Source organism: Heterocephalus glaber, unplaced genomic scaffold, assembly GCF_053883595.1.
Source record: "Heterocephalus glaber isolate CG9 unplaced genomic scaffold, H.glaber_assembly_v1.0 deba00000331, whole genome shotgun sequence".
NCBI lineage: Eukaryota > Metazoa > Chordata > Mammalia > Rodentia > Bathyergidae > Heterocephalus > Heterocephalus glaber.
In genome coordinates, this window is record NW_028258142.1 from 25,042,922 (window position 1) to 25,058,121 (window position 15,200).

The 15,200-nt window shown below is 38.0% G+C and overlaps 1 protein-coding gene across 3 annotated transcripts in view; it reads right to left on the bottom strand.

Moving 5' to 3' along the window:
• The window catches only part of Wdr7 (WD repeat domain 7), a 391,751-nt gene that overhangs the window by 323,034 nt on the left and 53,517 nt on the right, over positions 1–15,200 (bottom strand). For all 3 annotated transcript variants that reach the window (XM_013077256.3, XM_004858390.4, XM_004858389.4), the window contains exons 6-7: positions 11,775–11,851; positions 10,633–10,752 (exon numbers count right to left, since the gene is read on the bottom strand). In XM_013077256.3, the coding sequence (XP_012932710.1) occupies positions 10,633–10,752; positions 11,775–11,851 (197 nt within the window). The remainder of the gene's footprint in view (positions 1–10,632; positions 10,753–11,774; positions 11,852–15,200) is intronic.

The window sequence follows — 15,200 nt, forward strand, 5'->3', positions numbered from 1 at the left end:
AATGAATGCACCATGAGACCATAATGTTAAATGAAATAAATCAGATGCACAAGCTTAAATATCACATGGTTTCTCTTATATGAGAAACCCAAAATATAAACAGCAAATTAAAGATAATAGGAATAGACACATCCTTTACAAAAAAGAAAGGGGATGGAGAAATGGAGAGAGGGGGAAGGGAGGGGAGAAAAAAGAATTAAGTTTTGTTATATACATGTATCAACTCACCAGGAGGAATATGGTCATTATGTATCACAAACATGTACTAATAAAAAATAAAAACTGAAAAGAAAGAAAAAAAGAATGACTAGTAAAAGGGGATGATCCTCTAGAATGCAAGTTTATAGCTCCTGTTTTACTTCTATTTCTGGTAACATTTCTAACCATAAACTCTGACATCAGGTTGTTTCCTTATTAACATGGAAATCATTTTGCTTTCCCTTCTTTCATCAATATTCTACAGTATTACAAATAGGAAGTTAACAAACTCTGTTGTATTATCTACTGTTTCTTATACATAAAGGTGAAGTCACTGTGATCACCAGCAGAGAGGGCACTGACCCTACATGGCCTTACCCCAGGAGGGCAGGTACAGGTTTACAAAGTGCCTTTAGAATCATGATCTCACCTGATCTTTAGAATCACTGCAGTAGACACACAAGCAGGTACTGCTATGCCCATTTTACACTCAAGAGACTGACACAAACAAGGATCCCTCCACTTGCTTAAGGTCATGTGATGGAGCGAGAAATGAAAACACTGGTCTCATGATTCCCAGAACTGTTGTACCACTTTTAATATTTGATAAAAGTACATTCTATATTGCTGAAATTTTCCCCAGAAGGAATGAGAATTGCTCACTGCTCACTGGCCTGTTTTTTATTTTGAATTTCTTTTTTATAAAATGAAGTGATTTGTGCAAAGCCTTGAAATTAGAAATAACTTCAGCTGAATTTACCATGATCTGTTAGAGTATTTATTTGTACTACATAATAGCCATGAAAAGTTCAGGAAAGAGTCAGAAGGAGAGCCCTATTATCTATTAAAACAAGCGATAAAGCTATAAAAGTAAAAACATTATCATTCTGTATTAATACATGAATGAGTAAACTGTCAGTCTAAAATCAGATTCCATTAACACTGACTATCAACAAGGCGCAATACAGACGAGTGAATTGTTCAGCAAATGGCATCAGAAACAAGGGCATCTGACTGGAATAAAAATAAAAATGAATCTACATCTCACAATTTATTCAAAATAAAACTCAGTTTAAAGAATCAGCTGGGCATGGTGATGCACTCCTGTAACTCCCAGCACTGAGGAAGCTGAGGCAGTGAGATCACCACCAGCCTGGGCTACATAGTGAGTTCAAGGCCAACCTGTACTACATAGCAAGACTCTGTCTCAAAAGTCAAAATAAAATAAAATACCACATATAAGGTAAAATTATATAACTACTAGGGAAAAGTGAAGGATTTTTTTTTAAATCTCTTCGGTGGCTGGGTACTGTGGCACATGCCTGTAATTCCAGCACTTGGGAGGCTGAGGCAGGAGGACCACCTAGAGTTCAAGGCCAGCGTAGGTGATATAGTGAGTTCAACACCAGCCTGAACTACATAGCAAGACCCTGTTACACCACCCCCCCAAAAGAAAAACTCAGTTTGTAGTAAGGACTTCTAAAATATGTCATAATTTCAAAGCCAGCCTGAACTACATGGCGAAACCCTATTACACCCCACCTCCCCCGCAAAAAAAACTCAGTTTGTGGTAAGGACTTTTAAAATACGTCATAAGAGATAGGCACCTATCCGGACACAGTTGGAGGGTCTCCTGCCCATGCAAAACTTGCTGATCTAGCCTGTGACCCAGCAACAATCCACTGGCTCTCCCCTCCCCCCTCGCCCCACTCCTCTGGCCTCTTGGCTGTTCTGACATCTGGTTCCAAACTACAAAGACACAGAGGACACTGTTGGAGTCATCTTCACCTCCTATCAAAATCTGGACTATCTTCAGGGGAAGGGCAGCTGGAACCTGCAGTACAAGCCTGCACAGTTCAACCCTACAGGAGGGCAGGGAGCTCAACTTGGGACTTGCAGCCAGAAATCTGCCTGAATCTCACGGGTCTGTGACTGGCTTGCTGAGACTCATTGATTTATATCTGCACACAGCTACCCACGTTATCTATTGTGAGAACAGAGACGAACCCTGAAAGAGGCCCATCATTTTTATTTTTATTTTTTATTTCCAAAATTAGTATTATTGGTGTTTATTTTTCCTCCTTTCTTATTTTTCCTGTTATCTTTAATTTTTTTCTCCTACTCTTCGCAAATTTTTGTTTTTCTCTTCTTTTTGTTTTCTTCTTTCTTTTCTATTTCCTTTCTCTCTTACACTCACTCTCTTGCTGTAACATACTGTTCATCTCCCTTTTTGTCCCTGTTCTGGTACTCATACGGAGTTCTTTATTTTTCAATTATTCTCTTTTTCTTTCTCGCCTGTGTCCTCTGGCCTCACTGCTAAACTTCCTCTATCCTTCTACCCATCTGTCCCTCCCTCCCCAACTCCTTCTAACTCCCCATCCTGAAGGGTAAAGTGTTATAGTGAAGAGTTTACTCACTATAAACATATGTTGGGTTGGTCCTCGACCCTGATTTAATTCACACACTTAAAGGTGATAGATTAATAACTACCACAAAATGTCATTTTCTAAGATGTACTGGATGCAATGGTGTTGCTAATTGTATCATTTGGGCTAAGGTGTTGTTATTGATCTAGTCAGTGATCCTTCCTAGTATAATGATAATGAGATAGCCTCAGAGTCATTAGAGACTCAAAACTTAAAGACCAGCTATATCTGGAAGTCACCTCTGAGAAGTATTCATTCCATAAGGGTTCTAATTACAAGCAACAAAGATACTGACAAAAAGCAATTTGAAAGTATCAACCCAGGAGTTAAACCAAGAACAGTACCAAAAACAAAAATGAGAAGACATTTAAGCAAGGGACAAACCCAGACTTCCACCCCACCAAGGGTCCCTGGGGGAAATGAGGTGGAAAAGTCCAACGAACAACCACCTGGACACCCTGAACTGATAGCACAGGAAGTAACAAACAGATGAATGAGGCTCTAGAAAAATTCAAAGCAGAAATAATCTCCCGGATATCTGCAGATATGTTGAGCAGAGTGAAAGACATGATTAGAAGCTCTAGAACAGAAACAGATAAAAAAAATAGGTGATCTCAGAAACATGCTGGGAGCCATGAATACCCAGCATGAGAAAGAAATGTAAACCATGATCGCCCAACATAAGAAAGAAATGGAATCCATGAAACAGATTCAAACAGATACTCAGGAGATTAAAAATTCCACTGAAAGTATCTGCAGCAGATTAAGGGAATCTGAAGATAGAGTATCAGATATAGAAGACAGCATCGAGGATAAGGACCATGAAAACAGAAATTTCTTAAAAATAGTAAGGGACCACGAGAAATCAATCTAGCAGCTGCTAGATGATGCAAAAAAGAATAACATAAGACTGATAGGTGTCCATGAAAACACAGGAGATAGCACAATTGACATAAAAAAAACCTGTTCACAAAAGTAATAGTGGAAAACTTCCCAGACAGAGGTAAAGAATTGGACATACAGATAATTGAGGCATATGGAACTCCAACTAGCCAAGATCAAAAAAAAATCTACATCTAGACATATAATAGTCAAGATCCCAGAAACCCAACAGAAAAACAAAATCCTACAAGCAGTTAGAGAAAAGAAACAAATCACCTACAAAGGAAAGCCCATCAGAATCACAGCAGACTTCTCAACACAAACCCTCAACTCAAGGAGAGCCTGGAGCCAAGTATTTCAAGCCCTAAAAGAAAATAACTTCCAACTTAGACTGTTGTATCCTGCAAAATTATCTTTCAAAATCAATGGGGAAATTAGATATTTCCATGACAAAGAACACCTGAGAAATTTCATGAACACCAAACCAGCACTACATGCAATTCTAAACAATATCCTAAAAAAGACAATGAAGGTCACAACTCCATGAGGCCCAACAGAGGGAAACCATCAGGCAAGGTAAGGCACTAAAGGGAAAGGGAGGAAAAAAAAAAGAAATAAAAGAGCCAACAAAAGTAAAACATCATGACAAGGATGAATCAATATCTATCAATTATAACCATCAATGTTAATAGCCTCAACTCAAGAATCAGAAGAAACAGACTGACAGAATGGATTAAGAAGCAAAATCCAATGATATGCTGTATACAAGAAACATACCTAACTCAAAAAAAAACCTCACAGACTGAAAGTAGAAGGATGGAAAACAGTTCTCCAAGCCACAGGAACCCAGAAAAAAGCAGGGGTAGCAATCTTATTTGCAGACAAAGTAGATTTCAAACCAAAACTAATTAAGAGAGACAAAGATGGTCACTACATCCTTGTGAAGGGAACAATCCAAGAGGAAGAGATGACAATCCTAAATATATATGCACCAAATATGAATGCCCCCAACTATACAAAACAAATATTAATGGACATGAAAAACCAAATAAACACTAACACAACTGTAGTGGGAGACCTCAATACCCCACTATCACAAATAGATCATCTAGACAAAAAGTTAAAAAGGAAATTCTAGAACTGAACCAAGTTACTGAACAAATGGACTTAAGAGATGTTTACAGGGTGTTCCACCCCACAAAATCGGAATACACATTCTTTTTGGCTGCACACGGGTCATTCTCCAGAATAGACCACATGCTAGCTCATAGGACATATCTAAGTCAATGTAAAAGAATCAAAATTACCTCCTGTATATTATCAGACCATAGTGCAATAAAATTGGAGATCAATAACATAAGAAACCACAAAACCCCTACAAACACATGAAAACTGAATAACACTCTCTTGACCAACCAATGGGTCACAGAAGAAATTAAAGAAGAAATTAAACAGTTTCTACAAATAAATAAAAATGCCAGTATAACATACAGGAATCTATGGGACACAATGAAAGCAGTTCTACATGGGAAATTCATAGCAGTGAACACCCATATTAGGAAAACAGAAAATTCAGATAAATAACCTAATGCAGAACCTCAAGCTCCTAGAAAAAGAAGAGTATGACAAATCCAAAGCTCGCACAAGAGAGGAAATTATAAAGATCAGAGCAGAAATCAATGCAATGGAGACTAAGAAAACAATACAAAAAAATCAATATATCAAAGAGTTGGTTTTTTGAAAGAATAAATAAAATCAATAAGCTTTTAGTCAAACTTATTAAAAAAAGGAAAGAAAAGGAGCAAATTCATGCAATTAAGAATGAAAAAGGTGAAGTCACAACAGATTCAACACAAATCCAAAGGATCATCAATACCTACTTCAAGAACCTGTACGCCAATAAAATAGAAAACACAGAAGAAATGGGCAGATTCCTAGATACAGACGAATTGCCAAAGTTAAATGAAGAAGATACAGAAATTCTAAACACCCCAATTACAATGAGTGAAATGGAAAATGTAATAAAACATTTACCAACAAAGAAAAGCCCAGGTCCTGATGGCTTCACTGCTGAATTCTACAAGACATTTAAAGAACTATTGCCGTTACTCTTTAAACTCATCAAGGAAATTGAAAGGGAAGCAAGACTTCCAAATTCATTCCTGGAAGCAAGTGTTATTTTGATTCCAAAACCAGGGAAAGACCTAACCCAAAAAGGGAACTACAGGCCAATCTCCCTAATGAACATAGATGCAAAAATCCTCAACAAGATACTGGCAAACAGAATACAGAGGGTCATCAAGAAGATCATACACCCTGACCAAGCTGGATTTATCCCAGGGATGCAAGGATGGTTCATCATTCATAAATCAATAAATGTAATACACTATATTAACAGAGTCAAGGACAAAAACCATATGATCATCTCAATAGATGCAGAAAAGGCATTTGACAAAATCCAACACCCATTCATGATAAAAATGCTACAGAAAATTGGAATAGAAGGTCTTTATCTCAACCTGATTAAGGCTATCTATGAAAAACCAACAGCCAACATCATACTAAATGGTCAAAAACTGAAAACTTTCACTCTAAAATCAGGAACAAGACAAGGATGCCCACTATCACCACTCCTGCTCAACATAGTTCTGGAAACATTAGCCACAGCAAGCAATTAGAAAAGAGAAAGAAATAAAAGGAATAAAGACAGGAAAGGAAGAAGTTAAACACTCATTATTTGCTGATGATATGATACTTTACATAGAAGACCCAAAAAACTCTACCAAAAGACTTCTAGACTTAATTGACAGATTCAGTAAGAGTAGCTGGATACAAGGTCAACACTAAAAAAACAATAGCCTTCTTGTACACAAATAACAGACTCACTGAGAGAGAAATTAGGGAAACAATTCCTTTTACAATAGCATCCAAAAAAAATGAAATATCTAGGAATCAACCTCACAAAGGAAGCAAAAGACCTCTACACTGAAAACTACAGCACTCTGAAAAAGGAGATTGATGAGGATATAAGAAAATGGAAAGACATCCTTTGTTCCTGGGTAGGAAGAACCAATATAGTGAAAATGGCCATACCTCCAAAACTACTATATAGATTCAATGCAATGCCGATTAAAATTCCAACAATATACTTCGCAGTGCTAGAGAAAAAATTCAAAAATTCATTTGGAATCAGAAGAGACCTAGAATAGCAAAAGCAATTCTATGCAACAGAGACATGGCTGGGGGTATCACAATCCCCAACTTGAAACTATATTACAAAGCTACTGTGGGAAAAACAGCATGGTACTGGCAGAACAGACCTGAGGATCAGTGGAATAGATTAGAAGATATGGAAGCAACTCCAGACATACTCAGCCACCTCATCTTTGACAAAGGAGCCAAACACCCTCATTACCTATTTAATAAATGGCGTTGGAAAAACTGGATTTCAACCTGCCAAAGATTAAAACTAGACCCATACCTATCACCATGCACTAAACTAAGATCAAGGTGGAATAAAGATCTAAATATTAAAACAGAAACACTAAACGTGCTGGAAGATAAGTTAGGTAGAACTCTTGAAGACACTGGCATAGGAAAAGACTTCATGAACAAAACCTCAGTAGTTTGGGAACTAGCAGAAAGAATCAACAACTGGGATCTCATCTTATTAAAAAGCTTCTGCACGGCAAAAGAAACCATCAACAGAGCTCACAGACAACCTACAATGTGGGAAAAAATTTTTAGCAGCTGTACTTCAGACAAAGGACTACTATCTAGAATATACAAAGAATTCAAAGAAATCAGACCCCCCCGAATTCAAAGACCCAATTCAAAAATGGGCATCCGAAATGAACAGACATTTCTCAGAGAAAGAAGTAAAAGCAGCAAACAAATATATGAAAAAATGTTCAACATCACTGGTCATTCAAGAGATGCAGATGAAAACAACACTGAGATTCCACCTAACCCCACAAAGAATGGCTGCTATCAAGAAATCAACCAATAACAAATGCTGGCAGTGGTGTGGGGAGAAAGGAACCCTCCTCCATTGCTGGTGGGAGTGTAGCCTGGTGCGACCACTGTGTAAGTCGGTATGGAGATACCTCAATGAACTAGGACTAGAGGTCCCATTTGACCCAGCTATTCCCCTGCTGGGTATCTTCCCAAAAGAATTAAAAGAATCATACCACAGCGATATATGTGCACCCATGTTCATAGCGGCACAGTTTGTAATAGCTAAAGCTTGGAAACAGCCCAAGTGCCCATCAATTGGAAACTGGATAAAGAAGATGTGGTTTTTTTATAAAATGGAGTACTACTCAGCCATAAAGAATGAGAAACTAGAGTCATTTATAGCTAAATGGATGCATATAGAGGCCATACTCTTAAGTGAAATAAATAGGACACATATGTGTAAATACCGAATAGTTTCACTAGTGTGAGAAAGTGATAGTATAAAAAGGCTTAAAATGATTAAAATGAATAACTGATAATTTGAAATAGGAAAAAACGTCCAAAGATGAAGGGGTGAAGGGAGGGGAAAGGGAAAGGAAAAACTATGAGAAAAGAAAAAAAAATTGAAATGATGTCTGTGTAAATAGGGAAGGGTGGAGGGGGTGAAGAGCACAGAGATAATGGGGCAAAAATAAGAACCAAGATACATCATGTACAGGTACAAACACCCAATGATAAATGTAAACAAACTGTATACCTAAAATGTACCAATAAAAGAACTTAGAAAAAATTTTTTAAAAAATAATAAAATAAAATATATCATCAGTTTTAGAAACTAAAAAAGATGATATCTGCCTATATTAAAAGTTGAAACTTCTTTACTGTAATTAAGAAATCATTCCAGTAGGTTCTAGTACTATCACAGTACCAGTTTTCATATGCACTTCTCTGATGAGTCATAAAGCTGAGCACCTTTCCATATACTTACTGGCCATCTTGAGAGCTTGTTTGGAGTTTCTAGCAGGGGAACAGTTACTCATATACCCTTGACCAAGGAAATGGTCCTTCTCTATCTGTGATGGTGTTCCTCTTTGACCAAGCTCACAGCTTTGGGAGGGATGCACATGGAGCAGTGAGGAAGGAACGGGACACCCGCCTAGCCAGCCAGATCAGCCAAGAATCAACCTTAGCGATCAATGAGGTGACAGATATCTCAGCCAGATCGCCCTCACATCCTTACTGGCCATCTGGATTCCCTCTTTTGTGTTATACTTTTATCCCTTTTCCTACCAGGTTGATATGAAGGAGATTTTTTTAAATAAATACTGGAGAAGTTCTTATCATTACACTGTATCTTCTCTCATTATGTGGGTTGTCTTTTCACTTACGTACAAATTTTAAAAAGGAAAGGCCATTGTTATATAATTATAAAATGCTTATAATGGACACACAAGAAACCAAACTAGATCTTGCCTCTGGAGGGGGTTAGGAAGTGAAGTTGCAGAGGGAAAGAAGGTATGGGAGGCACAATTTCATAGTATTCTCTTGCACTGTTTTTTATTACTAGGTGCAGGTGTTTTAAGTCAAAAGTGACTACCAACATAGTTCAGTGGTAAAATGTTTGCCTAGTATTCATGAGGGTTTGATTCCCAGTCCACCACCACAAAAAAAATCAACTCAAAGGAAAGACCTTGTACAGCTTCCTCTGACCAAGTAGCTGCTACCTTTTTCTCTCTAATCTTATTCTAAAATAGTGGCAGTGAGAAAAATAAGGTTAAGATGCTGTGCTCTAGTTGTTCCCTTTACTCTTAAGTCCATCCCATTGTCCTCTAAGATAAGGAAACCCAACCACTCCATGTCTAACTGCAAAGCAGTTGAGTATAGATGTAATGAGCAGCTGTGGTAGTCAGACTGACTTATAACTCAGCAACTTCACCACTATTTGTATAACCTTAGGCAATTTATATCTCCTCTAGCCCTCTGCTGTCTCATCTGCAAATGGGGAGGGTAACAACTCCTACCACAGAAAACAGCCTCTGAGACAGCCCCACTGTACCCAACTCCTGGATTCACACCCTCCTCCCTTGAATGTAAGTTGGATTTTGCTGCTTTTTCTAGAGAACAGAACACAGCAGAAGCGATGAGGTCTCAATTCCAAAGTTAGGCACCTCTTATTGCTCACTTACTCTGAGGAAAGGCTGTGCCTATGCTGTAAACTACTCCATGAAGAGGTTCACATGGCAGGGAACTAAAGTCTATAGGCAAGAGTCGGTGAATGGAAACTGGGTCCTTTCCAGCACTGTGTAAGGGCACCTGGAAGCAGATCCTCCCAGAGTTGGGCTGGAGATGAGATCAGAATCCCAGTGGACATCTTGACTGCAGCCTGTGAGACTCTGAACCAGAAGCGCTCGGCTAAGCCAGGCCGATTCCTGACCCATGAAAGTGGATGATAATACATGTTTATTGTTTTAATAAGCTAAATTTTGGAATAATTTGCTATGTGGAATTAAATAACTAACACAAATATCTTCAGAGTGTTTCGAGGGTTAAAAAAAATAATACAGGGCCGGGGATTTAGCTCAATGGTTCCGCCGCCTGCCCTGCAAGCACAAGGACCTGAGTTTGATCTCCGGTACCAAAAAAAAAAAAAAAGAGCTAAGCACAGAGCAAAGTGGTCAAAACATGCTAGCCAGTATGCTATTATAGAAAAGTAACAGTCTGTAAAAGTAAAGTCTGTAAAAATAGTAAAAGACTGGCAATGTAAAAGTAATATTACATGATTAGCTCTAAGGTGCTAGAGGAAGACTCTACTCATAAACTCCAAGAAGCCAGAAAGAAGAAAAGATAGCAATTAAATTTAACAGCACCCTACAAACAAATGTTCAACTTGCAGAAAAGTCACCACCATTGCTTACATTGTACTAAAAATAACTAAAATGGTAGCAAAAAGCAGAAATTAAGATCAGTGAAATATAGCTAACTGAATCATTCCAAAAAATTTTTAAAAAGTCAACCAAATACATAAGTCTCAACTCCTCTTAATTATCAAAACTAGACATGAATTCTAAAAAGTGAAAGAGTCTTACACCAAGCACACACTCAGGAATATTCTGGGAATCTGATAAACCAATATCTATAAACAGACTTCTTACTTAGGTAGTCATCTTACCCTCCAATACTTGGAGCAAACAACCAAAAGTGACCTCTGTGTGAATGCACAAAAAGAGATGCTTTGACAGTTCTGGCAATAAATTGGTTTGGATTCCTCCTCAAATATTGGCTCAGTGTCCTGAAAAGAAAAATATTTGTAAAACTTCAGGATTGGATTGATTTTCCATTAAAATTATCACTCAATGATAAAGACACCAACATGAAATAAAACCATCATTTGATATGTACATTTCCACCCCTCAGGTAAAAGCCAAAGAAGTAAAAAGGACCAAAAGCATACCCTAAAAACACCATGGTATACAAGGTCTTTGCTGAAAAGCTGCCCAGGATTTAATCAGTGTCACCACTTGGCAATGGTAGATGATAAAATTTTGCATTAATCCTAATTTCTGTAGCTACATCTGCTTGCTTTTAAAAACAAACAAACAAACAAACAAAAAACACTTAAGCCAGGCTTGTTGAAGTACACCTGTTATCAAGGCTAGCCTGAGCTACAAAGTGAGTTCAAGGCCAGCTTGAACTACATAGGAGTCCCTGCTTCAAAAATCCATTAAAAGAGAAATAAATTTTTAAAAATCTGACAAATACTTTTAGTTTCCCTTAAATTCAATCCCTAAAATCTCCCTAGGTGAACAGTAGCATCAATACTATCACAAAATTCTTATTAATAAAAAATAACAAAGAATTCAGGTTCATAGAACTGAGATTAGAGGATTTTACCTACTTTTTGTTTTATTTTTTTCTTGAGCAAACTACCTTTGAATTTTTAAATTAAAAGAAGTTGAAGAGTGGTGCCGCCGCCTGCCTTGCAAGCGCAAGGTCCCGAGTTTGATCCCCCGTACCAAAAAAAGAAAAAAGAAGTTGAAGAAAACTCCACCTCTTTTATGTTTCTCTACTTCATAGTCTATAAAACATGTTTCCCTATTCATAACCCTGATGAAGCAGTCTCCATCAAACGTGAAAAAACAAGTTCACTCAGACAACACAACAGGGAACTTTCATGCTGTGTCCATAAGACTAATTAAAAAAGAGCAGCCTTTCTTTCCTTTTTGAGAAAAGAAAGGGAAAGAGTATACAATTACCAAAACTCCAGACTACACAAGAATAAAAACAGAAATCACTCCATCTTCTTTGTCTCACCTGCATGCCACTTATTTCCGAGGTAACGATCCACACCTTCAAGATGCCTGTGGCTGAAAGTGCTACCACTGTGTCCTCTAAACCGAGAAGGGATAGAAAGCCCAGTTACAAATACAGCATATGTTCTTTCTAAAGAGTAAGATAGTTTGCTCTGACAAAATTTGGGCCAGGGATTTAGCTCAGTGGTTCCAGCGCCTGCCTTGCAAGCAGAAGGTCCCAAGTTTGATCCCCGGTACCAAAAAAACAAACAAAATTAAACAGTGGCAGGTTTTGCAATTAGAAGAAATACGTAATTTCTTATTTCACAAAAATATAAGCCAGATATTGAAACATGTTAATAAAGATCACCAATAATTTGGAATTGAAAGAAAGTTATTTCAAGTAACTTGATTTTTTAAGTTTTAACTGACAAATTTTTGAGAATTTCAACTGCTCTTCATTACTATTGTAACAAAGAATGTTTGTTCTTCAAAATTCACAACTTTTCATTATTTATCATGGATGAGCAAATTCACTTTATTTCTCCCAGGCACTCATTTAATTCCTTCTCGTACCATGCCTGCCTTCCAAATATTTTATTGCATATTACACCTTCCTCTGATCAATCAAGAGACAGTCATGCATATTATGGTACATATATTTGTTGGTTTTCATCCATAGTTCCTGGCTTACAGCTCCCTTTCAAAGGCAGGCTACAAAAACTAGGATTTCTCTTCCTCAAAACAGGTAATAGTAATAAAGAAATTCTCTTACCTACCTTGTCTGATAGCAGATTACAAGACCCCTATTTCATAAGAGGTTCTGTCCCCTAATAACCCAAAAGTTTGGGGTTCAGAGAGCTTCTAGCCAGCTGAACACATAGAGAACCCTGGAAAGTGGCACAACCAGAGGGAGGCTGGGCGCTCCCTTCATGTATGTCCCTTCCCCCATACCACCTCACACTATGTATCGCTTCATCTGTATCCTTTCTGATATCCTTAGTCAACATAAGTGTCTCCTTAAGCTCTGTAAATCACTAGAGCAAACAACTGAACTTAAGGAAGAGTTAATGAGACATCTGATTTGCAGCTGGTCAGTGAGAAGCACACATAAACATGGGGCTTGGACTGTCATTAAAATTGAGGGACACAGGTGGTCTTGGGGACCGAGCCCTCAGAATCTGACACTATGTCCAGGTAAACAATATCTGAGCCGAACTGAAATTGAGAACACCTGGCTAGTGTCTGCTGCACAGCTGACTGCTTGTGTGGTTCTATAGTGAAATCCCCACACCTTTGGAGGTAACAGAGGTCTTCTGTATTAACTGCTGTGGTGTGAGGGAAAATACAATTGTTTTTCCTATCCTGAAAGATATAAAAACTCAATTCATAAGCTTCAGATCCAGGATCAGTCACAGCATCACTGTGAACTTTGAAAAAATGAGGCTCCAGAGTGAGGAGGTATATGTTAAAAGCAAAATCCCATTTTCTTCACTAACCACTGGACTGTGGATAAACAACATATCTTAACTTCAATGTGCTTATCTGGAAGCAAATATAAATGAATAATGACAGTACCTACCCTAATGGATTGTTATGAAAATTAAGACAAGTATAATGTTTCGTATATATACCAAACCCTTAATAAAGTTTAGGTATTACTGCTACTTAAAAGAATTGTGAGTGTCTTTAAGAAAAACCTTATCATATCACATACAGAGGTTTCCTAGGCAACAGAAGGCACTGGAATGCACTGATTACCACTTCCATGATCCCTGGACAGGGACGCAATAGTAACATACCAATGTATCTAAAATTCTCAAATATCCATAACTATAAAAATGTAAATGCAGATTAAAAAGTGTAAGTCCATAACCTTATAAGCCAATAACATCTAGGATTGCATGGGCCACACAAAATTTTCCATTAAAACTACATTCTATTCCATTTAAACCAACTATGAATGGATATATAGAGTATAAAAATTCAAAATATGCAAACTGCTTGGACACAGAAATAGTACTTTTCACAGAAAGCACTGATTGTAACTTAAGATTGGAGGTAAACATATTAGCAATGAGTTTCCTAATGCCTAGAAAATTAAACTAAACCTTATTTTCACCGTTATGCTCAGGAATAAAGCAGTAATTTTCCACTATGCAATACAAAATCTCTCCGAGAAGGTCCCATATTAAGAAAACCCACTCAATTTACTAACCTTCTCCCAGATATAGTGATAACAGAAGCCTCCTCCTTTCACTAATATCTGTTTACAAACCTCAGAGCCAGTCTTCTGAAGAACAGCCTACAGGAAATGAGGCAAGTGAAGATATCCACTGTCTTCCCACAGCCCATCGCTTCAGACTGGCCTGTTAAAAAAACCTCCTAACTAGCTTGCTCTCATCTAGACCATTCTCTACAATACCACCACAGTGTACTTTAAAACCCTTCAAGTACTCTTACCTAAGACAGTTCATCATCTACAGTGGGAGCCAGAAAGCTACTGCTTATAGGTCAATGCCAGCTCACTGGCTGTTTTTGTAAATAAAATTTTATTAGAATATGGGTTCTTTTGTTTATGTAATGTCTATGGGCACTACTGTGTCACAACATCAGAACTGAACAGTTGAAATAAAGAGCATATGGTCTGCAGAGCCTAAACTTTTTAGTATCTGGTCCTTTACGGTACATGTCTGCCAACCCCTGACCGAATGGGTAAGTGCAAGCCTCCTGGCTGACAAAGCCCTTCCTGACCTGCATCTCCTCTGCCAACTTGCTAGCCTCAAATCCTGCCTCTTTTCCTCTCCACTTTTCTGCCCTAGAAGATGATTTATGGTTTTACACAAACACACACACACACACACACACACACACACACAGACCCCTAGGCTATTTTTAATGCTTTTGGACTCTCAGACAGATTACTTGCTCTGCCAGAAAATCCTGATATCCATATCCACCCGACAAAGTCCTTTGCATCTTCTAAATCCTAGAACAGATTTGATCTGCTCTGATCAGCGTTCTTGCTGTTCTCAAGCCCCCTTACTGTCACCTTCTCTGTATTGTTTCTCCACCTGTCACACTTTGCACCTGGACTGTTGTTTCCTAACATTCTCCCTTACTAGAATTTGAGTCCCTTAAGTATGTCAATCCCCTGTACCTCAAAGACATAGGCACTCAATAAATATTTGCTGAGTGGCTACTGACTGAAAAGCTATGTGCCGATTTCCAACCTTAAGCAGTAACAAAGAGAAGCAGTTCCCTCACTGTACGCTGTGCAACGCAGAGGTTAAAGCAGTAACTGGACTCCATTTGGCCACCGGTCAACCAGACGCCTACTCTGTGTTCTTGGGCAAAGACTCAACCACCCTAAAACCCATCACTATGAGAACTAACAACACCACCTACTACTGAGTATTTTGAAAACTGATGATAGGTTACTGCTTAG